Source organism: Oncorhynchus mykiss, unplaced genomic scaffold, assembly GCF_013265735.2.
Source record: "Oncorhynchus mykiss isolate Arlee unplaced genomic scaffold, USDA_OmykA_1.1 un_scaffold_267, whole genome shotgun sequence".
NCBI lineage: Eukaryota > Metazoa > Chordata > Actinopteri > Salmoniformes > Salmonidae > Oncorhynchus > Oncorhynchus mykiss.
Window position 1 is genome coordinate 150,128 of NW_023493723.1, and position 24,873 is coordinate 175,000.

A 24,873-nucleotide genomic window follows, 5' to 3' on the forward strand; every position below is an offset into this window, starting at 1 on the left:
CAAAAACATTTTTGGGAAATGCCGAAAAAAACCTTGCAGAAGACCAAAATTCACAAAATGTTGTTATAATATAGTGTATGCACAAACTGTTTGGGATGCGAAGCATGCGAACGTCTGGTTATCACAGGCCTACAGGGTGTCATTTTACTGTATTGTTTCTGAGCGGCTTATGCAGCGTTCAAACCAACTGGGAGCTCAGAAATCGGAAATCTCCAACTTCTGATTTCAGTGCAGTCAAATAAACGGCGAACTCGGAAAAAACAAGGGCCGCCTTGGAAAAATAGTTTTGATCGGTCTTTCAAAACGTAATTCCAAGTCGGAAACTCTGGCATCTTTCTAGAGCTCCGACTTTCCAACATGACGTCATGATTTCACCTCGTTAATTCTGAGTTCCAAGTTGTCTTGAAAGCGGCATTACCCAATCTGCTTCCTGTTCACTATGCGAGTGATGTCAGAGGGAGAGAGAAGGAGATAAAAGAAAGGAGGGCTGCGTGCAAACAAAGCACAGTTAGGGATTCCAATCCAATAAACTGGACTTATTTTGTTTGCCAGTAAAATAACCACTAGAAGACACTTAAAATTTGAAGGAATGTTGTCGCTCCAACTCATAGTAGTACTTTCACAAGACTAGAGTATTTACCTGCAGGTCCCTCATTCTTTAATGCTTGTAACATTTTAGGCTACAAACACATTGAACAATAGAGTGATGCCAGTGGTGTAAAATACCTAAGTAAAAATACTTTGAAGTACTACTTAAGCCGTTTTTGGGGTATCTGTACTTTACTTTACTATTTAAAATTTTTTGACAACTTTGACTTTTACTTCACTAAATTCCTGAAGAAAATAATGTACTTTTTACTCCATACATTTGACAGGAAAACAGTCCAATTCACACACCTATCAAGAGAACATCCCTTGTCCTCTAATGCCTCTGATCTGGCAGACTCAGTTAACACAAATACTATGGCCTATTTATTGCCTAACCTCCTTACTCCATTTGCACACACTGTATATAGATTTTTCTATTGTGTTATTGACTGTATTTTTGTTTATCCCATGTGTAACTGTTGTTTTTTGTGGCACTGCTTTTCTTTATCTTGGCCAGGTCGCAGTTGTAAACTTGTTCTCAACTGGCATACCTGGTTAAATAAAGGTGATATATATATATATATATATATATATATATATATATATATATATATATATATATATATATATATATATATATATATATTTTTTTTTAAATATGACAAATTAGTCATTTTCCCTCCACTGAGTGATGCCGCGTTCAAAACAACTGGTAACTCTGATATCTCCGAATTCCGACTTCAGTGCGTCCAAAACTATTGGGAACTCGGAAAAAGCGAAATCCGACTGGGAAAATTTTGATTTGAACGGTCGGTCATCCAACTCGGAATTCCATCTCGGGAACTCTGGTCTCTTTCTTGAGCTCCAACTTTCCGACCTGAAGATCACTGACGTCATGACTTGACCTTGTATTGTTCCGAGTGGCCAGTTGTTTTGAAAGCGGCACGAGGGCTGAGCAGGCTAAAACACACCACAGAAATCACCTGCTGATGACACCAGGAAGTTTGCCATTTCCGCGCACGCGTTGTCTGCAGGGAGAAGCTAGCTGATCTGCCGCCACCACACAAAGCTACAACTAGCCTAGCATGGTAGACTTTGAAAAACATATAGCTATAAATCTTGCGTATCTAGAATGTTTCAAACGCAGTTTTACATTGTTTAGCAAAAATAACTGATGGTGAAATGAACGGCTGAGATACGATTCGTTGCATTTAGTGGAAGCATGGAAATGAAAGGTTCGTAGTAAAAAAAATATTATTTTTTCCCATTTCCCCTAGCTAGCTAACCTTTTCCATTAGAATAAGCATTTTGTTGGACCCTAACCATAAAACATTATTATCGAACCAGTCGTGTTGTTCAGTTACCAATCATTGTGTTTGCATTTGAGCATCTGTAACTAGTGTACTAGTGGTTGGTACCAGTGTTTCCCAGAATGTGCTGAGGCGCCTTTGTTTCGAAGCCTGATTTTGACCAATCAGATTAACAGTGATTTTAAAGCTGCTGTTAGCTAGCCAGGCCTGGTCAAACATAACAACAGTGATTTTAAAGCTGCTTTTAGCTAGCCAGGCCTGGTCAAACAGCCAGCGTTAGCTAACGCGGCTAACTACACTTCCCAGTTGGCCATTAGTTGTGCCACCGTGTTATTGTTAACGTTAAGTTAGTCAACCAGTTATTTAGTTGGAGTTTTGATAGCTATCTCGCAGAGGAATCAACTATTTTCGACGTGAGCTAGCGTGCTATGCTACAGTACATAGTCATAGTACAGCTTCGCCAGTTTACCAAACATTTATCAAGCTAGCTAGTTTAACTAGTTTAGAGGGCAGTCTAGATAGCTATTTTGAATCTAGCTAATTTAACGTTAGCTAGCCAACACAAACCACCGATAAAGATGACATCTTCTGGCTGCATATTGTCATATTGTACGTTTGTCCTAAAACAAAAGGATGAACAAAGATAAACTATCCGGCTATATTGTTAGCTGACATGTCAGTAAGGACAAGAGACCGGTCCTTAGCTGGCTAGCTACTTTTGTTTGGAAGATGTGGCACTTATAAAGCAAACTATTTCTCACTGTTCACCAACTGACATTCATAAAAGCTTTTAGCTACAATTATGTTTTATGTGGGATCCCAGGTAAACATTAAGTGAACATTTTGAGAGCTAACATCCAGTAACTTTAGCTAGCTAGCTTGCTCCAAAACATCAGACTACAGCTGTGTCATTTGACAAGTCCTACATGCTTCTAAGAGATATGACGAGATATATGGAATATTATTATATATCTATATATCTTATTCTGCCATTATTTATGTTGGTTATTATCAGGGTGTTGGTTGATCTGTAGCCATGTCAGGACACTGCTGCTTTTTCAAAGTAACTTATTTTTCAGGCCCAGATGACAAAAGGGTTTATTTTTTATTTGTCCCAACAAGTGTCTAATTGTTGGTTATGTTCTTTCCTCAGAGTGGGATCTCCAGACAGCACCATGAAGCAGTCAGTGATAACCTAGGTCCAAGGGAACTCTGATCTCTAACCATTACTTTGATCACCCGTCCTGAGGTGCGTACATGGGATTCCCATCAATAGCATGAAATATAAGCATTCCTATCAACATCTGCTGGTGAGTACAGTACAAGTTCGAAAGGTCTGTTTTCTTACCAACTTAACGCCATGATAGAAACGTAGTGGATATGTTACAATGCATATCAAGTTATTCATAGTCTGGTGGATTTTGTATTATATCATCACCAGTCTACATATGAAGGGTTGGGGATGATGGGTGTGTTTTGTTGTCCTCACCAGTCTAAATAAGAAGGATTAGGGATGACGGGTGTGTTTTGTTGTCCTCACCAGTCTAAATAAGAAGGGTTAGGGATGATGGGTGTGTTTTGGTGTCCTCACCAGTCTAAATAAGATGATGGGTGTGTTTTGTTGTCCTCACCAGTCTTAATTAGAATAGTATGCCTGGGCAAATAAGAAGCAAGCAGAAGTTTGAAAGTTTCAGTTGTCACAGGGCAGCTCAACATCAGTGTTGTCTTCCAGAGCTGTTGAGACATGAAACACAGCTAGATGATGACGAGACTGTTGAGACGAGACTGTTGAGACGAGACTGTTGAGACGGGGCTAGTGTTGTCTGGGGGCTAGTGTTGTCGCCACACCGGCAGTCATGAGTCACTGGTGTCAAATTCCACTTGACCGTTAACTAGGATTCTCCAAAACTGCACTCTGATGGTCATTATTAGCCTACCAAATGTACTGACATCATTGCAAATGCAGAGACACAGAGGTTCTTCGGTTTATAGTAAATCTATGAGGTCTTTGATTATGAAATACTATAGATCAACAAGAAGTTGATGCTAGATAGCAAACAATGCCCGAAAAGCCTTTGTGCAAACAAACTTACAGAAGTAATCAAGGCACTCTCATATAGTGGAAAAATGTAAAAGCCTATATGTTTTACGGCTTATGCATGGCAAGAATAAAAATTAAAGAACACAGACGTGTTGTGTCTACAACAGCCTTCATCAGGGTGTCAAAGAATAGGGGTGGACAAAGTATTCACACTCCTTGGCTTTTTCCACATTTTGTTACAAGGTGGGATTAAAATAGATTTAATTGTAAAAAAAAATAATAATTGAACGATCAACACAATACTATGTAGTGAAAGTGGAAGAAAAATTCGAAAATGTATTAAATATTTATGAAATATATAACGCTAATATCTTGATTACATAATTATTCCTACCCCTGAGTCAATACCTGTTAGAATCACCGTTGGCAGCGATTACAGCTGTGAGTCTTTCTGGGTAAGTCTCTAAGAACTTTGCACATCTGGATTGTACTATATCGGCACATTATTCTTTAAAAAATATTCAGGCTCTGTCATTGCTAGGTGGCCATTTTCAAGTCTTGCCATAGATTTTCACGCCAGTTTAAGTCTAAACCGTAACTAGGCAACTCAGGAACATTCAACGCCATCTTGGCAATCAACTCCAGGGTATATTTGGCATTGTGTTTTAGGTTATTGTCCTGCTGTAAGGTGAATTTGTTTCCCAGTGTTTGTTGGAGTGCAGAATGAACCAGGTTGTACTCTTAAGATGTTGCCCTAGCTTAGCTCTATTCCATTTATTTTTATCCTAAAAATCTCCCTAGTCCTTTCCGATGACGAACATACCCATAATATAACGCAACCACCACCGTGCTTGAAAATATGGAGTGTGGTGCGAAGTGATGTGTTGGATTTGCCCCAAACATAATATTTATTCAGGACATAGTTCATTTCTTTGCCACATTCTTTGCAGTTTTACTTTAGTGCCTTGTTGCAAACAGGAGGCATATTTTGGAATATTTGTGTTCTGTACAGGCTTCCTTCTTTTCACTCTGTCAATTAGGTTAGTATTGTGGAGTAATGTTGTTGATCCATCCTCTGTTTTCTCCTATCACAGCCATTGAACTCTGTTTTAAAGTCCCCATTGGCCTCATGGTGAAATCCCTGAGCGGTTTCCTTCCTCTCTGGCAACTGAGTTAGGAATGAAACCTGTGTCTTTGTAGTGACTGGATGTATTGATACCCCATCCAAAATGTAATTAATAACTTCACCATGCTTGAGTAGCCTGGCCGGTAGGAGGGTAGCCTGGCCCGTAGGAGCTTTGGGCCAGTAACCGAAAGGTTGCTGGATCGAATCCCCAAGCTCACAAGACAAAAATCTGCCGTTCTGCCCCTGAGCAAGGCAGTTAAGCCACTGTTCCCCTGAGCAAGGCAGTTAAGCCACTGTTCCCCTGAGCAAGGCAGTTAAGCCACTGTTCCCCTGAGCAAGGCAGTTAAGCCACTGTTCCCCGGGCGCCATTGACGTGGATGTTGATTGTAAGGCAGCCCCCCGCACCTCTCGGAGGGGTTGGGTTAAATGTGGAAGACACATTTCAGTTGAATGAATTCAGTTGTACAACTGACTAGGTATCCTCGTTTCCCAAAGGGATATTCAATGTCTACTTTAAAAAATATATATATATATTTTATACACATTTACCAATCGGTGTGCTTTGTGAGGCATTGGAAAACCTCCCTGGTCTTTGTGGTTGAATCTGTTAGAAATTCACTGCTTGACTGTGGGACCTTACAATTATCTTTATGTGTGGTAGTCATTCAAAAATCATGTTCAACGCTATCAAAATGTAATTTATTTATGTAGCCCTTCGCACATCAGCTGATATCTCAAAGTGCTGTACAGAAACCCAGCCTAAAACCCCAAACAGCAAGCAATGCAGGTGTAGAAGCACGGTAGCTAGGAAAAACTCCCTAGAAAGGCCAAAACCTAGGAAGAAACCTGGAGAGGAACCAGGCTATGAGGGGTGGCCAGTCCTCTTCTGGCTGTGCCGGGTGGAGATAATAACAGAACATGGCCAAGATGTTCAAATGTTCATAAATGACCAGCAGGGTCAAATAATAATAATCACAGTAGTTGTCGAGGGTGCAGCAAGTCAGGTGCTATTGCTTTTCATTTTTAATTAATTTGTAAAAATGTGTAAACATAATTCCACTTTGACAATAGGGGGTATTTGTGTTACTAGCCTACACACCTCAATTTCATCCATTTTTATTTTCAGCCCATAACACAACATTTGGAGAAGTCAAGTGGTGTGAATACTTTCTGAATGCACTGTATATCCCAACTCTCACAGGAATTGACTCAATTCATTACCATATATATCTGATAAAGTGAAAAAACACATTCAAGATAAACAAAATAATAGGGATCGTCAACAGGGGCATTGCGTGTTGTGTTCCATGTCATGCTAGTGTAGTTGCATTTTATACCACGTCTATAATTTAACGCATTTGCCACTAGAAATGTGTTAATTTGTACGTAGAAGTAGCTTGCAAGTTTACTAGATAGCTACAGTAGTTGCTGTGTAAACCAGACTTTTTAGTATAGCAAACCAAACCATCAGTCCTAGCTTGCCGTTATGAAAATCAAATTCAACAATGGGTTAGGGCTAACCCTAACTCTAACCCAATGCCAATAATGTTTTCAATTTGAATTTTACTTTCAAAAGCAGCTCAAACATAGAAATGGAAAACTGATCTGACAGGTGCAGGATAATGGTCCATTCAAAATCCAAACAAATTTCACACTTATATTATTTTGTATATGGAAAGACAAGATTTAATTGAGAATATTCTGATGGATGAAAATATTATCTTGTGAATAATGCCCAGCGGGTGCAGTCTAAGGCAAGAAACAGTTCATGCATTTTTTTTGCCACTTCTTCAAATCATAGTCGCATGCATTATGTAGTCTAGCCCATAGACCTATATGTTTTGATACGGTTGGTATCGCTACTAAAGTGGCCAAATCTGCAAAGGTAGCCTATAGGCCCAAGACGTTTCGGTTTTGTTCACCTGCGTTAGAATACCTCATGATAAGCTGTAGACCACACTATTTACCTAGAGTTTTATTTATCTGTATTTTCCGTAGTAATCTAAAAGGCCATAAGCAAACAAGAAAATGCTCCTAGTGGCCAGTGACTTTAATGCAGGGAAACTTAAATCTTTTTTTACCTAATTTCTACCACATGTGCAACCAGAGAGGGAAAAATAGACCACCTTTCCTCCACACACAGCGATGCATACAAAGATCGCCCTACATTTGGCAAATCTGACCATAATTCTATCCTTCTGATTTCTGCAAAAACTAAAGCAGGAAGTACCAGTGACTCGGTAGTCAGATGACGCAGATGCTAAGCTACAGAACTATTTTGCTAGCACAGACTGGAATATGTTCCGGGACTCATCAGATGGCATTGAGGAATACACCACATCAGTCATTGGCTTCATCAGTAAGTGCATTGATGACGTTGTCCCCACAGTGACCGTACGTACAGTTGAAGTTAACATACATCTTAGCCAAATCCATTTAAACTCAGTTTTTCACAATTCCTGATATTTAATCCTAGTAAAAATTCCCTGCCTTAGGTTAGTTAGGATCACCACTTTATTTAAAAAATTTGAAATGTCAGAATAATAGTGATTTATTTCAGCTTTTATTTATTTCTCCACATTCCCAGTGTTTCAGTAGTTTACATACACTTGATTAGTATTTGGTAGCATTGCCTTTAAATTGTTTAACTTAGGTCAAACGTTTCAGGTAGCCTTCCTCAAGCTTCCAACAATAAGTTGGGTGCATTTTGGCCCATTCCTCCTGACAGAGCTGGTGTAAATGAGTCAGGTTTGTAGGCCTCCTTGCTCACGCACACTTTTTTAGTTCTGCCCACAAATGTTCTATAGGATTGAGATCAGGGCTTTGTGATGTCCACTCCAATACCTTGACTTTGTTGTCCTTTTGGTAGTATGCTTGGGGTCATTGTCCATTTGGAAGACCCATTTGCGACCAAGCTTTAACTTCCTGTCTTGAGATGTGGATATGTTGAAGCAACATCATTTTCCTGCCACATGATGCCATCTATTTTGTGAAGTGCACAAGTCCCTCCTGCAGCAAAACATCCCCAAAACATGATGCTGCCACCCCCATGCTTCACGGTTGGGATGGTGTTCTTCGGCTTGTAAGCCTCCCCCTTTTTCCTCCAAACATAACGATGGTCATTATGGCCAAACAGTTCTATTTTTGTTTCAACAGACCAGAGGACATTTCTCCAAAAAGTGCGATCTTTGTCCCCATGTGCAGTTGCGAACTGTAGTCGGGCTGTTTTGTGGCGTTTTTGGAGAAGTGGCTTCTTCCTTGCTGTGCAGCCTTTCAGGTTATGTCGAAAAATACTTGTTTTACTGTGGATATAGACACTTTTGTACCCGTTTCCTCCAGCATCTTAACAAGGTCCGTTGCTGCTGTTCTGGGATTACTCTGGGAGACAGAACGCGTCTCCTTCCTGAGCGGTTTGACGGCTGGGTGGTCCCATGGTGTTTATACTTGCGTACTATTGTTTGTACAGATGAACGTGTTACCTTCAGGTGTTGAGAAATTGCTCCCAAGGATGAACCAGACTTGCGGAGGTCTATACAAAAAAATCTGAGGTCTTTGTTTATTTATTTTGATTTTCATATGATGTCAAGCAAAGAGGCACTGAGTTTGAAGGTAGGCCTTGAAATACACTGCTCAAAAAAATAAAGGGAACACTTAAACAACACAATGTAACTCCAAGTCCATCACACTTCTGTGAAATCAAACTGTCCACTTGGGAAGCAACACTGATTGACAATACATTTCACATGCTGTTGTGCAAATGGAATAGACAACAGGTGGAAATTATAGGCAATTAGCAGGAGGAGTGGTTCTGCAGGTGGTGACCACAGACCACTTCTCAGTTCCTATGCTTCCTGGCTGATGTTTTGGTCACTTTTGAATGCTGGCGGTGCTTTCACTCTAGTGGTAGCATGAGACGGAGTCTACAACCCACACAAGTGGCTCAGGTAGTGCAGCTCATCCAGGATGGCACATCAAATCAAATCAAATGTATTTATATAGGCCTTCGTACATCAGCTGATATCTCAAAGTGCTGTACAGAAACCCAGCCTAAAACCCCAAACAGCAAGCAATGCAGGTGTAGAAGCACGGTGGCTAGGAAAAACTCCCTAGAAAGGCCAAAACCTAGGAAGAAACCTAGAGAGGAACCAGGCTATGTGGGGTGGCCAGTCCTCTTCTGGCTGTGCCGGGTGGAGATTATAACAGAACATGGCCAAGATGCTGAATACATCACATGAATGCGAGCTGTGGCAAGAAGGTTTGCTGTGTCTCTCAGCGTAGTGTCCAGAGCATGGAGGTGCTACCAGGAGACAGGCCAGTACGTCAGGAGACGTGGAGGAGGCCGTAGGGGGGCAACAACCCAGCAGCAGGACCGCTACCTCCGCCTTTGTGTAAGGATGAGCAGGAGGAGCACTGCTAGAGCCCTGCAAAATGACCTCCAGCAGGCCACAAATGTGCATGTGTCTGCTCAAACGGTCAGAAACAGACTCCATGAGGGTGGTATGAGGGCCCGACGTCTACAGGTGGGGGTTGTGCTTACAGCCCAACACCGTGCAGGACGTTTAGCATTTGCCAGAGAACACCAAGATTGGCAAATTCACCACTGGCGCCCTGTGCTCTTCACAGATGAAAGCAGGGTCACACTGAGCACATGTGACAGACGTGACAGTCTGGAGACGCCGTGGAGAACGTTCTGCTGCCTGCAACATCCTCCAGCATGACCGGTTTGGCGGTGGGTCAGTCATGGTGTGGGGTGGCTTTTCTTTGGGGGGCCGCACAGCCCTCCATGTGCTCGCCAGAGGTAGCCTGACTGCCATTAGGTACCGAGATGAGATCCTCAGATCCCTTGTGTGACCATATGCTGGTGCGGTTGGCCCTGGGTTCCTCTTAATGCAAGACAATGCTAGACCTCATGTGGCTGGAGTGTGTCAGCAGTTCCTGCAAGAGGAAGGCATTGATGCTATGGACTGGCCCGCCCGTTCCCCATACCTGAATCCAATTGAGCACATCTGGGACATCATGTCTTGCTCCATCCACCAACGCAACGTGGCGTTGCACCACAGACTGTCCAGGAGTTGGCGGATGCTTTAGTCCAGGTCTGGGAGGAGATCCCTCAGGAGACCATCCGCCACCTCATCTGGAGCATGCCCAGGCGTTATAGGGAGGTCATACAGGCACGTGGATGCCACACACACACTACTGAGCCTCATTTTGACTCGTTTTAAGGACATTACATCAAAGTTGGATCAGCCTGTAGTGGGGTTTTCCACTTTCATTTTAAGTGTGACTCCAAATCCAGACCTCCATGGGTTGATACGTTTGATTTCCATGGATCATTTTTGTGATTTTTGTTGTCAGCACATTCAACTATGTAAAGAAAAGTATTTAACCTGTAGTGACGCCTAGCCTGTGAACGGGACGTTATCATCATCTGATACTAATTAGCATAACGCAACGGACAAATCTTCCTAGAAAATCTTCCTATTCGTGAAAATCACAAGCAAAATATTTTGGAACACTGCTTAGCCTTTTTTAAATCACCCTGTCATCTCAGATTTTCAAAATATGCTTTACAGCCAATGCTAGACAAGCATTTGTGTAAGTTTATCATAGCCTAGCATAGCATTATGCCTTGCTAGCAGCAGGTAAACTTGTCACGGAAATCAGAAAAGCAATCAAATTAAATTGTTTACCTTTGATGAACTTCGGATGTTTTCACTCACGAGACTCCCAGGTAGACAGCCAAAGTAGATTTTTCCCCAAAATATTATTTTTGTAGGCGAAATAGCTCCGTTTGTTCTTCACGTTTGGCAGAGAAATCGCCCGGAAATTGCGGTCACCACAACGCCGAAAAATATTCCAAATTAGCTCCATAATATCGACAGAAACATGGCAAACGTTGTTTAGAATCCACCCTCAAGGTGTTTTTCTAATATCTATTCGATAATATATCCGTCGGGACAATAATTTTTTCTCTAGGACCGATTGGAGTAATGGCTACCTCTGCACTTTACGAGAGAATCTCTCTCGGAGCCACCATGTGACCACTTACGCAATGTGCCCCCGATACGGCTATTCTTCAACAGAAATGCGTAAAACTACGTCACAATGCTGTAGACACCTTGGGGAATACGTAGAAAGCGTAAGCTCGTTGATGGTACATTCACAGCCATATAGGGAGTCACGCAGCGCTTTCAAAACCTGGGGCACTTCCGGATTGGATTTTTCTCAGGCTTTCGCCTGCAACATCAGTTCTGTTATACTCACAGACAATATCTTTACAGTTTTGGAAACGTTAGTGTTTTCTATCAAAAGCCGTCAATTATATGCATATTCTAGCATCTTTTCCTGACAAAATATCCTGTTTAAAACGGGAACTTTTTTTTTCAAAAAATAAAATACTGCCCCCTAACACCAAGAATAAGAATAAGAATATTTAATTCATTCAGATCTAGGATGTGTTATTTTAGTGTTCCCTTTATTTTTTTGAGCAGTGTACATCCACAGGTATACCTCCAATTGACTCAAATGATGTCAATTAGCTTATCAGAAGCTTCTAAAGCCATGACATAATTTTCTGGAATTTTCCAAGCTGTTTAAAGGCACCGTGAACTGAGTGTATGTAAACTTCTGACCCACTGGAATCGTGATAGATGATTTCACTTAAAATTCACTGTGTCTAAGCAATTGTTGGAAACATTACTTGTAGATGTCCTAACCGACTTAACAAACTATAGTTTTGGCAACAAGACATTTGTGGAGTGGTTGAAAAACGAGTTTTAATGACTCCAAGGTAAGTGTATGTAAACTTCTGACTTCAACTGTACACCAACCAAAAGCCATGGATTACAGGCAACATCTGCATTGAGCTAAAGGGTAGAGCTGCCACTTTCAAGGATTGTGACACTAACCTGGATGCTTATAAGAAATCCCACTATGCCCTCCGATAAACCATCAAACAGCGTCAATACATAACTAAGATTGAATACTACTACACCGGCTCTAATGCTCGCTGGTTGTGGCAGGGCTTGCAAACTATTACGGGCTACAAAGGGAAGCCCAGCCGCCAGCTGCCCAGTGACATGAGCCTGCCAGAGGAGCTAAACTATTTATATGCGTGCTTCAAGGCATGCATTGGCCAACAAGCTGTTCCAGACTACTATGTGATCACGGTCTCCATAGCAGACATGAATAAGACCTTTAAACAGGTCAACATTCACAAGGCCGCAGGGCCAGACGCATTACCAGGACATGCACTCAGAGCATGCGCGGACAAACTTGCAGGTGTCTTTACTGACATTTTCAAGCTGTCCCTGACCGAGTCTGTAATATGTTTCAAAAAGATCACCATAGTCTTTGTGCCCAATTACTACCGACCTGTAGCACTCACGTCTGTAGCCATGAAGTGCTTTGAAAGGCTGGTGTTGGCTCACATCATCGGCATTATCTCAAACACTAGACCAATTCTAATTCGCATACCAACCCAACAGATCCACGGATGATGTAATCTCTATTGCACTCCACACTGCCCTTTCCCACCTGGACAAAAGGAACACCTGCGTCAGAATGCTGTTCATTGACTACATCTCAGCGTTCAACACCATAGTGACCTCGACTCATCACTAAGCTAAGGACCCTAGGACTAAACACCTCCCTCTGCAATTGGATCCTGGATTTCCTGACGGGCTTCCCCAAGGTGGGAAGGGTAGGCAACATCTGCCACACTGATCCGCAACACGGGGGCCCCTCGGATGTGTGCTCAGTCCCCTCATGTACTCCCTTTTCACCCACGACTTTGTGGCCAAACACGACTCCAACACCATTATCATTATCTGTGATCAAGCCTGAGACAGCCTATAGGGAGTTCAGAGACCTGGCAGTGTGGTGCCAGGACAACAACTTCTCCCTCAAGGTGATCAAGACAAAGGCTGATTGTGGACAACTGGAAATGGATGGCTGAGCATGCCACCATTCACATTGACGGGGCTGCAGTAGAGCAGGTCGAGAGCTTCAAGTTCCTTGGTGTCCACATCACCAACAAACTACCATGGTCCAAACTAGAGGTCGACGATTAATGGGAATGGACGATTAATTAGGGCCGATTTCAAGTTTTCATAACAATCGGAAATCGGAATTTTTGGGCGCCGATTTTATTTATTTTTTATTTTATTTTACACCTTTATTTAATCTTTATTTAACTAGGCAAGTCAGTTAAGAACACGTTCTTATTTTCAATGACGGCCTAGAAACGGTGGGTTAACTGCCTCGTTCAGGGGAAGAACGACAGATTTTCACCTTGTCAGCTCGGGGGATCCAATCTTGCACCTTTACAGTTAACTAGTCCAACGCAATAACGACCTGCCTCTCTCTCGTTGCACTCCACAAGGAGACTGCCTGTTACGTGAATGCAGTAAGCCAAGGTAAGTTGCTAGCTAGCATTAAACTTATCTTATAAAAAAACAATCGATCATAATCACTAGTTAACTACACATGGTTGATATTACTAGATATTATCTAGCGTGTCCTGCGTTGCATATAATCTGACTGAGCATACAAGTATCTAAGTATCTGACTGAGTGGTGGTAGGCAGAAGCAGGCGCGTAAACATTCATTCAAACAGCACTTTCGTGCGTTTTGCCAGCAGCTCTTCGTTGTGCATCCAGCATTGCGCTGTTTATGACTTCAAGCCTATCAACTCCCGAGATGAGGCTGGTGTAACCGAAGTGAAATGGCTGGCTAGTTACCGCGTGCTAATAGTGTTTCAAACTTCACTCGCTCTGAGCCCTGGAGTGGTTGTTTCCTTTGCTCTGCATGGGTGACGCTGCTTCGATGTGGTGGCTGTTGTCAATGTGTTGCTGGTTCGAGCCCAGGGAGGAGCGAGGAGAGGGACGGAAGCTATACTGTTACACTGGCAATACTAAAGTGACTATAAGAACATCCAATAGTCAAAGGTTAATGAAATTCAAATGGTATAGAAGGAAATAGTCTTATAATTCCTATAATAACTACAACCTAAAAAGTCTTACCTCGGAATATTGAAGACTCATGTTTAAAGGAACCACCAGCTTTCATATGTTCTCATGTACTGAGCAAGGAACTGATACGTTAGCTTTCGTACATAGCACAAATTGCGCTTTTACTTTCTTCTCCAACACTTTGTTTTTGCATTATTTAAACCAAATTTAACATGTTTCATTATTTACTTGAGGCTAAATTGATTTTATTTATGTTTTATATTAAGTTAAAATGAGTGTAGAAAAGGCCCATGGAGTTGGTGGAATAATCCTTTAATTAATTGCCATTTACTCAGCTGGGCCAGGGGCGCTTTAATTAGGTCAGGTGGAAATGTCAGACAGATCTCAACTCCATAAAAGGAGGAAATTGCCATCGCCTGATCTCGCTGCTTTCTCATGCTCAACTCCATCTGATCCAGAAGTTCTTTGCATCCATGAATCCACCACAGACTACTCAGTAAATATACCACTTTATGGTTAAAGGAATTCCTGCCTCAGTCTCATCCATTCCTCTGTCAACTGACACGTGACCACATGTTCACCTTCACTGTCAGTCATCCTACCTGTCCAGCTACCCACACAGATTCCACTAATCTTAAAATGAGTGTTCATTCAGTATTGTTGTAATTGTCATTATTACAAATAAAATAAAAATCGTCCGATTTAAATCGGCTTTTTTGGTCCTCCAATAATCGGTATCGGCGTTGAAAAATCATAATTGGTCCAAATGTGAGATTTTTGTGAGTGAAGGAAAAGCATATGTGGGAACTCCTTCAAGACTGTTGGAAAAGCATTTCAGGTGAAGCTGGTTGAGAGAATGCCAAGCGTGTGCAACGCTGTCAAAGGGTTGCAACTTTGAAGAATCTAAAATATGAAATATATTTATGTAACACTTTTTGGTTACTCCATGATTGTACTGTACTGTACCTGGACTAATCTGTTCCCCTGCACATTAACTCGTTACCGGTACCCCCTGTATATAGGCTCGGTAATATTTTAGTGTTAATCATTTCTACATAAAATAAAACGTTTCTTAATGGTCACATGGTTAGCAGATGTTAATGCGAGTGTAGCGAAATGCTTGTGCTTCTAGTTCCGACAATGCAGTAATAACCAACGAGTAATCTAACCTAACAATTTCACAACTACTACCTTATACACACAAGTGTAAAGGGATAAAGAATATGCATGTAAACATATATGAATGAGTGATGGAACAGAGCGGCATAGGCAAGATACAGTAGATGGTATCGAGTACAGTATATACATATGAGATGAGTAATGTAGGGTATGTAAACATTATATTAAGTGTCATTGTTCAGTGGCTAGTGATACATTTTTCACATCAATTTCTCCATTATTAATGTGGCTGGAGTTGAGTCGGTATGTTGGCAGCAGCCACTCAATGTTAGTGATGGCTGTTTAACAGTCTGATGGCCTTGAGGTAGAAGCTGTTTTTCAGTCTCTCGGTTCCTGCTTTAATGCACCTGTACTGACCTCGCCTTCTGGATTATTTTTATTTATCCGTTATTTTACCAGGTAAGTTGACTGAGAACACATTCTCATTTGCAGCAACGACCTGGGGAATAGTTACAGGGGAGAGGAGGGGGATGAATGAACCAATTGTCAATTGGGGATTATTAGGTGACCGTGATTGTTTGAGGGCCAGATTGGGAATTTAGCCAGGACACCAGGGTTAACACCCCTACTCTTACAATCAGTGCCATGGGATCATAAATGACCTCAGAGAGTCAGGACACCCGTTAAACTTCCCATCCGAAAGACAGCACCCTACACAGGGCAGTGTCCCCAATCACTGCCCTAGGGCATTGGGATATTTTAGACCAGAGGGAAGAGTTCCTCCTACGGGCCCTCCAACACCACTTCCAGCAGCATCTGGTCTCCCATCCAGGAACTGACCAGGACCAACCCTGTTTAGCTTCAGAAGCAAGCCTGCAGTGGTATGCTGCTGGATGATAGCGGGGTGAACAGGCAGTGGCTCGGGTGGTTGTTGTCCTTGATGATCTTTATGGCCTTCCTGTGACATCGGGTGGTGTAGGTGTCCTGGAGGGCAGGTAGTTTGCCCCCGGTGATGCGTTGTGCATACCTCACTACCCTCTGGAGAGCCTTATGGTTGTGGGCGGAGCAGTTGCCGTACCAGGCGGTGATGCTCTCGATTGTGCATCTGTAAAAGTTTGTGTGCTTTTGGCGACAAGGCAAATTTCTTCAGCCTCCTGAGGTTGAAGAGGTGCTGCTGCGCCTTCTTCACGACCCTATCTGTGTGGGTGGACCAATTCAGTTTGTCTGTGATGTGTAAGCCAAGGAACTTAACTTACTACCCTCTCCACTACTGTCCCGTCGATGTGGATAGGGGGGTGCTCCCTCTGCTGTTTCCTGAAATCCACAATCATCTCCTTTGTTTTGTTGACGTTGAGTGTGAAGTTATTTTCCTGACACCACACTCCGAGGGCCCTCACCTCCTCCCTGTAGGCCGTCTCGTCGTTGTTGGTAATCAAGCCTACAACTGTAGTCGTCTGCAAACTTGATGATTGAGTTGGAGGCGTGCGTGGCCACGCAGTCGTGGGTGAACAGGGAGTACAGGAGAGGGCTCAGAACGCACCCTTGTGGGGCCCCAGTGTTGAGGATCAGCGCGGTGGAGATGTTACCTACCCTCACCACCTGGGAGCGACTCATCAGGAAGTCCAGTACCCAGTTGCACAGGGTGGGGTCGAGACCCAGGGTCTCAAGCTTGATGACGAGTTTGGAGGGTACTAGGGTGTTAAATGCTGAGCTGCAGTCGATGAACAGCATTCTCACATAGGTATTCCTCTTGTCCAGATAGTGCAGTGTGGTTGCGATTGCGTCGTCTGTGGACTTGCTGGGGCGGTAAGCAAATTGGAGTGGGTCTAGGGTGTCAGGTAGGATGGAGGTGATATGGTCCTTGACTAGTCTCTCAAAGCACTTCATGATGACGGAAGTGAGTGCTGCGGGGCGGTAGTCATTTAGCTCAGTTACCTTAGCTTTCTTGGGAACAGGAACAATGGTGGCCCTCTTGAAGCATGTGGGAACAGCAGACTGGGATAAGGATTGATTGAATATGTCTCTAAACACACCAGCCAGCTGATCTGCGCATGCTCTGAGGACGCGGCTAGGGATGCCGTCTGGGCCTGCAGCCTTGCGAGGGTTAACACGTTTAAATGTTTTACTCACGTCTGCTGCAGTGAAGGAGAGCCCGCAGGTTTTGGTAGCAGGCCGTGTCAGGCACTGTATTGTCCTCAAAGCGAGCAAAGAAGTTGTTTTAGGCTGTGTGGGTGCAAGACATCCAGGTCCGTGACGGGGCTGGTTTTCTTTTTGTAGTCTGTGATTGACTGTAGACCCTGCCACATACCTCTATGTCTGAGCCATTGAATTGCGACTCTACTTTGTCTCTATACTGATGCTTAGCTTGGTTGATTGCCCTGTGGAGGGAATAGCTATGCTGTTTGTCTCTGGTCATGTTTCCGGTCACCTTGCCTGATTTTAAAAGCAGTTGTTCGTGCTTTCAGTTTCGCGCGAATGCTGCCATCAATCCACGGTTTCTGGTTGGGGAATGTTTTAATAGTTGCTGTGGGTACTACATCGCCAATGCACTTGCTAATAAACTCGCTCACCGAATCAGCGTATTCGTCAATGTTGTTTTTTGACGCAATGCGGAACATATCCCAGTCCACGTGATCGACGCTATCTTGAAGCGTGGAATCAGATTGGTCGGACCAGTGTTCAACAGACCTGAGCACGGGAGCTTCCTATTTTAGTCTCTGTCTATAGGCTGGAAGCAACAATATCAGGACCTAACATAAGGAAGATTCAGAATTATCATTCTGTTCTGAAAGACTACATTTTCTTTATCATGTTTCTTTAGACCTTTGTGAAGGTGTAAGTCATTTTAAATAGATTTAGACTTTTTATAATGTAGATGTTCCGAAGTTTTGCATCAGCGGCTTGTGTGCGTGGAAGCCAGTGCTGGTGGCCCAGTCTGATGTGGTAATGGAGTGCTGGTGGCCCAGTCTGATGTGGTAATGGAGTGCTGGTGGCCCAGTCTGATGTTGGGTTGAGAAGGTGTTTTAGTCTTAACTGCTCCTCTGCTCCCCTGTAGGAAAGGTTAAGTGTTAAGGCTGCTGCTGAGGGGGAAGCTGGCCATGTCACGGGTTCCTACCCCTCCTCCACCAGGGGACATGTCTACTGGACCTGTGGCAGAGAGCTGGTGTTACACACAGGTAGGGGTGCCTGTTTCTGCCCGCCTCTGTCGGTCTGCCCGCCTCCTGTCGGTCTCCTCCTGTCGGTCTGCCCGCCTCCTGTCGGTCTGCCCGCCTCCTGTCGGTCTGCCCGCCTCCTGTCGGTCTGCCCGCCTCCTGTCGGTCTGCCCGCCTCCTGTCGGTCTGCCCGCCTCCTGTCGGTCTGCCCGCCTCCTGTCGGTCTGCCCGCCTCCTGTCGGTCTGCCCGCCTCCTGTCGGTCTGCCCGCCTCCTGTCGGTCTGCCCGCCTCCTGTCTGTCTGCTCGCCTCCTGTCTGTCTGTTTGTCTGTTTGCCCGCCTGTCTCCTGTCTCTCCGCCCCACTCTGTCTGTCTGGATGCCTGCCCACTGTCCGCCCATGGCAGAAATCTTGGGTAGATTAGTTCACTAGGTCTGCCTATCACCATTGATTGTTTGGCTTTATATTTCATTTTGGCATTTTTCTCTTTCTGTATTAATGTTTTATTTTAGCTTGTCAACAGGCTGTCTTTTGAAATGGATGGAAGCGTTGTGATTGTTGCCTTTTTGTTTCAGGTGAAAGTAGTCAAGTTCTCCTACATGTGGACCATCAACAACTTCAGTTTCTGTAGAGAGGAGATGGGGGAGGTTTTAAAGAGTTCCACCTTCTCATCTGGACCCAACGACAAGATGAAATGGTAAACTTTATTAACATTTACTGTGTTACTACTGTCACCAATTCATTATAGCGTCAATGCTTTATGTCAGGAAACTTGTGGGTAATTATGACTGGATCTGGCTGTACCAGGAGAAATGTTCTGTTTCCTGCCCAGGTGTCTGAGAGTCAACCCAAAAGGACTGGATGATGAAAGCAAAGATTATCTGTCGCTGTATTTACTACTTGTTAGTTGTCCAAAAAGTGAAGTCAGAGCAAAGTTCAAGTTTTCCTTATTGAACGCTAAAAGAGAAGAGACTAAAGCTATGGGTTAGTAACAAACCAGACAGTCTACAACTATATTACTTTAAGGAAATCAGCATTCAAATAATATACTATTTCTTGTATAGTATATATTGTAGAGCCTTATAGACACTGTGTTCTGGATTCTTCCTCCTCCCTGCAGAAAGCCAAAGAGCCTATCGGTTTGTCCAGGGGAAGGACTGGGGCTTCAAGAAGTTCATTAGAAGAGATTTCCTGCTTGATGAAAGCAACGGGTTGTTACCTGATGACAAGCTCACCCTGTTCTGTGAGGTAACAGTCTACATGGATTTAGTATCACTGTTACACACACACTGTTACACACACACACACTGTTACACACACACACACTGTTACACACACACACACACACACACACACACACACACACACACACACACTGTTACACACACACACACACTGTTACACACACACACACTGTTACACACACACACACTGTTACACACACACACACACACTGTTACACACACACACACTGTTACACACACACACACTGTTACACACACACACTGTTACACACACACACTGTTACACACACACACTGTTACACACACACTGTTACACACACACACACTGTTACACACACACACACTGTTACACACACACACACTGTTACACACACACACACTGTTACACACACACACACTGTTACACACACACACTGTTACACACACACACTGTTACACACACACACACTGTTACACACACACACACACACACACTGTTACACACACACACACACTGTTACACACACACACACACACACTGTTACACACACACACACACACTGTTACACACACACACATACACACTGTTGCGCACACACACACACACACTGTTGCACACACACACACTGTTGCACACACACACACACACTGTTACACACACACACACACACTGTCACACACACACACACACTGTCACACACACACACACACTGTCACACACACACACACACTGACACACACACACACACGCTGTCACACACACACACACACTGTCACACTGTCGCACACACACACACACTGTCACACACACACACTGTCACACACACTGTCACACACACTGTCACACACACACTGTCACACACACTGTCACACACACACACACTGTCACACACACACACACTGTCACACACACACACACTGTCACACACACACACACTGTCACACACACACACACACTGTCACACACACACACTGTCACACACACACACTGTCACACACACACACTGTCACACACACACACTGTCACACACACACACTGTCACACACACACACACACACTGTCACACACACACACACTGTCACACACACACACACACACACACACTGTCACACACACACACACACACACACTGTCACACACACACACACACACACACACTGTCACACACACACACTGTCACACACACACACACACACTGTCACACACACACACACACACACTGTCACAAACACACACTGTCACACACACACTGTCACACACACACACACTGACACACACACACACTGTCACACACACACACACACACACACACACACACACACACACACACACACTGTCACACACACACACTGTCACACACTGTAACACACACACACTGTCACACACTGTAACACACATACACACACACACACACACTGTCACACACACACACACACACTGTCACACACACACACACACACTGTCACACACACACACACACTGTCACACACACACTGTCACACACACACACACACACTGTCACACACACACACTCACACACACACACTGTCACACACACAGTCACACACACACACACACACTGTCACACACACACACACTGTCACACACACACACTGTTACACACACACACACACACTGTCACACACACACACACTGTCACACACACACACTGTTACACACACACACACACTGTTACACACACACACACACTGTCACACACACACTGTCACACTGTCACACTGTCACACTGTCACACACACACACACACACACACACACACACACACACACACACACTGTCACACACACACACTGTCACACACACACACTGTCACACACACACACACTGTCACACTCACACACTGTCACACACACACACACTGTCACACACACACTGTCACACACACACACTGTCACACACACACACTGTCACACACACACACTGTCACACACACACACTGTCACACACACACACACACTGTCACACACACACACACTGTCACACACACACACACTGTCACACACACACACACACACTGTCACACACACACACACACTGTCACACACACACACACACACACACTGACACACACACACACACTGACACACACACACACACTGTCACACACACACACACTGTCACACACACACACTGTCACACACACACACTGTCACACACACACACACACTGTCACACACACACACACACACACACTGTCACACACACACACTGTCACACACACACACTGTCACACACAAACACACACACACGCACTGTCACACACACACACACACACTGTCACACACACTGTCACACACACACACACACACTGTCACACACACACTGTCACACACACACACACACACTGTCACACACACACACACACACACACACACTGTCACACACACACACACACACACACACACTGTCACACACACACACTGTCACACACACACACTGTCACACACACACACACACACACACACACACACACTGTCACACACACACACACTGTCACACACACACACACACACTGTCACACACACACACACACACACACACACTGTCACACACACATACACACACACACACTGTCACACACACACACACACTGTCACACACACACACTGTCACACACACACACTGTCACACACACACACTGTCACACACACACACACACACTGTCACACACACACATACTCACACACTGTCACACACACACACACACACACACACTGTCACACACACACATACACACACACACACACACACTGTCACACACACACACACACTGTCACACTGTCACACACTGTCACACTGTCACACACACACACACACTGTCTCACACACACACACACACACACACTGTCACACACACACACACACACACTGTCTCACACACACTGTCACACACACACACACACACACTGACACACACACACACACACACACACACACTGACACTGTCACACACACACACTGTCACACACACACACTGTCACACACACATACACACTGTCACACACACACACACTGTCACACACACACACACACTGTCACACACACACACACACACACTGTCACACACACACTGTCACACACACACTCTGTCACACACACACACTGTCACACACACTGTCACACACACACACACACACACACTGTCACACACACACACACACACTGTTACACACACACACTGTTACACACACACACTGTTACACACACACACTGTTACACACACACACACTGTTACACACACACACTGTTACACACACACACACACTGTTACACACACACACACACACACTGTTACACACACACACACACACTGTTACACACACACACACACACTGTTACACACACACACACACACTGTTACACACACACACACACACACTGTTGCGCACACACACACACACACTGTTGCACACACACACACACACTGTTGCACACACACACACTGTCACACACACACACACACTGTCACACACACACACACACTGACACACACACACACACGCTGTCACACACACACACACTGTCACACTGTCGCACACACACACTGTCACACACACACACTGTCACACAGACTGTCACACACACACTGTCACACACACACTGTCACACACACTGTCACACACACACACACACTGTCACACACACACACACTGTCACACACACACACACTGTCACACACACACACACTGTCACACACACACACACTGTCACACACACACACTGTCACACACACACACTGTCACACACACACACTGTCACACACTGTAACACACATACACACACACACACACACACACTGTCACACACACACACACACACTGTCACACACACACACACACTGTCACACACACACACACACACACTGTCACACACACACACACACACACACTGTCACACACACACACACTGTCACACACACACACTGTCACACACACACACACACACTGACACACACACACACACACACACTGTCACACACACACACTGTCACAAACACACACTGTCACACACACACTGTCTCACACACACACACACTGACACACACACACACACTGTCACACACACACACACACACACTGTCACACACTGTAACACACACACACTGTCACACACTGTAACACACACACACTGTCACACACTGTAACACACACACACTGTCACACACTGTAACACACATACACACACACACACACACTGTCACACACACACTGTCACACACACACTGTCACACACACACTGTCACACACACACACACACTGACACACACACACACACTGTCACACACACACACACACACACACACACACACTGTCACACACACACACTGTCACACACTGTAACACACACACACTGTCACACACTGTAACACACACACACTGTCACACACTGTAACACACATACACACACACACACACACACTGTCACACACACACTGTCACACACACACTGTCACACACACACACACACTGACACACACACACACACTGTCACACACACACACACACACACACACACACACACTGTCACACACACACACTGTCACACACTGTAACACACACACACTGTCACACACTGTAACACACACACACTGTCACACACTGTAACACACATACACACACACACACACACACTGTCACACACACACTGTCACACACACACTGTCACACACACTGTCACACACACACTGTCACACACACACTGTCACACACACACACTGTCACACACACACACACTGTCACACACACACACTGTCACACACACACACTGTCACACACACACTGTCACACACACACACTGTCACACACTGTAACACACATACACACACACACACACACACTGTCACACACACACACACACACTGTCACACACACACACACACACACACTGTCACACACACACACACACACACACTGTCACACACACACACTGTCACACACACACACACACACTGTCACACACACACACACACACACACACTGTCACAAACACACACTGTCACACACACACTGTCACACACACACACACTGTCACACACACACACACACACACACACACACATACTGTCACACACACACACTGTCACACACTGTAACACACACACACTGTCACACACTGTAACACACATACACACACACACACACACACACACACACACTGTCACACACACACACACACACTGTCACACACACACACACACACACTGTCACACACACACACACACTGTCACACACACACTGTCACACACACACACACACACTGTCACACACACACACTCACACACACACACACTGTCACACACACACTGTCACACACACACACACA

The 24,873-nt window shown here is 44.4% G+C and overlaps 1 protein-coding gene across 6 annotated transcripts in view; it reads left to right on the forward strand.

Annotated features, from left to right (window-relative positions):
- Positions 1-1,444: 1,444 nt before the first annotated feature.
- LOC110516753 (speckle-type POZ protein-like A) overlaps positions 1,445-24,873 on the forward strand; it is a 69,403-nt gene continuing 45,974 nt past the window's right edge. The window contains exons 1-6 of one of the 6 annotated variants that reach the window (XM_036973567.1): positions 1,450-1,823; positions 3,052-3,147; positions 18,212-18,332; positions 18,882-19,003; positions 19,139-19,290; positions 19,427-19,554. In XM_036973567.1, the coding sequence (XP_036829462.1) occupies positions 18,255-18,332; positions 18,882-19,003; positions 19,139-19,290; positions 19,427-19,554 (480 nt within the window). In that variant the 5' untranslated portion in view covers positions 1,450-1,823; positions 3,052-3,147; positions 18,212-18,254. Of the gene's footprint in view, positions 1,824-3,051; positions 3,209-18,211; positions 18,333-18,881; positions 19,004-19,113; positions 19,291-19,426; positions 19,555-24,873 lie in introns of those variants that run through there. The other 5 variants (XM_036973566.1, XM_036973569.1, XM_036973570.1 and 2 more) reach the window with 5 other exon arrangements.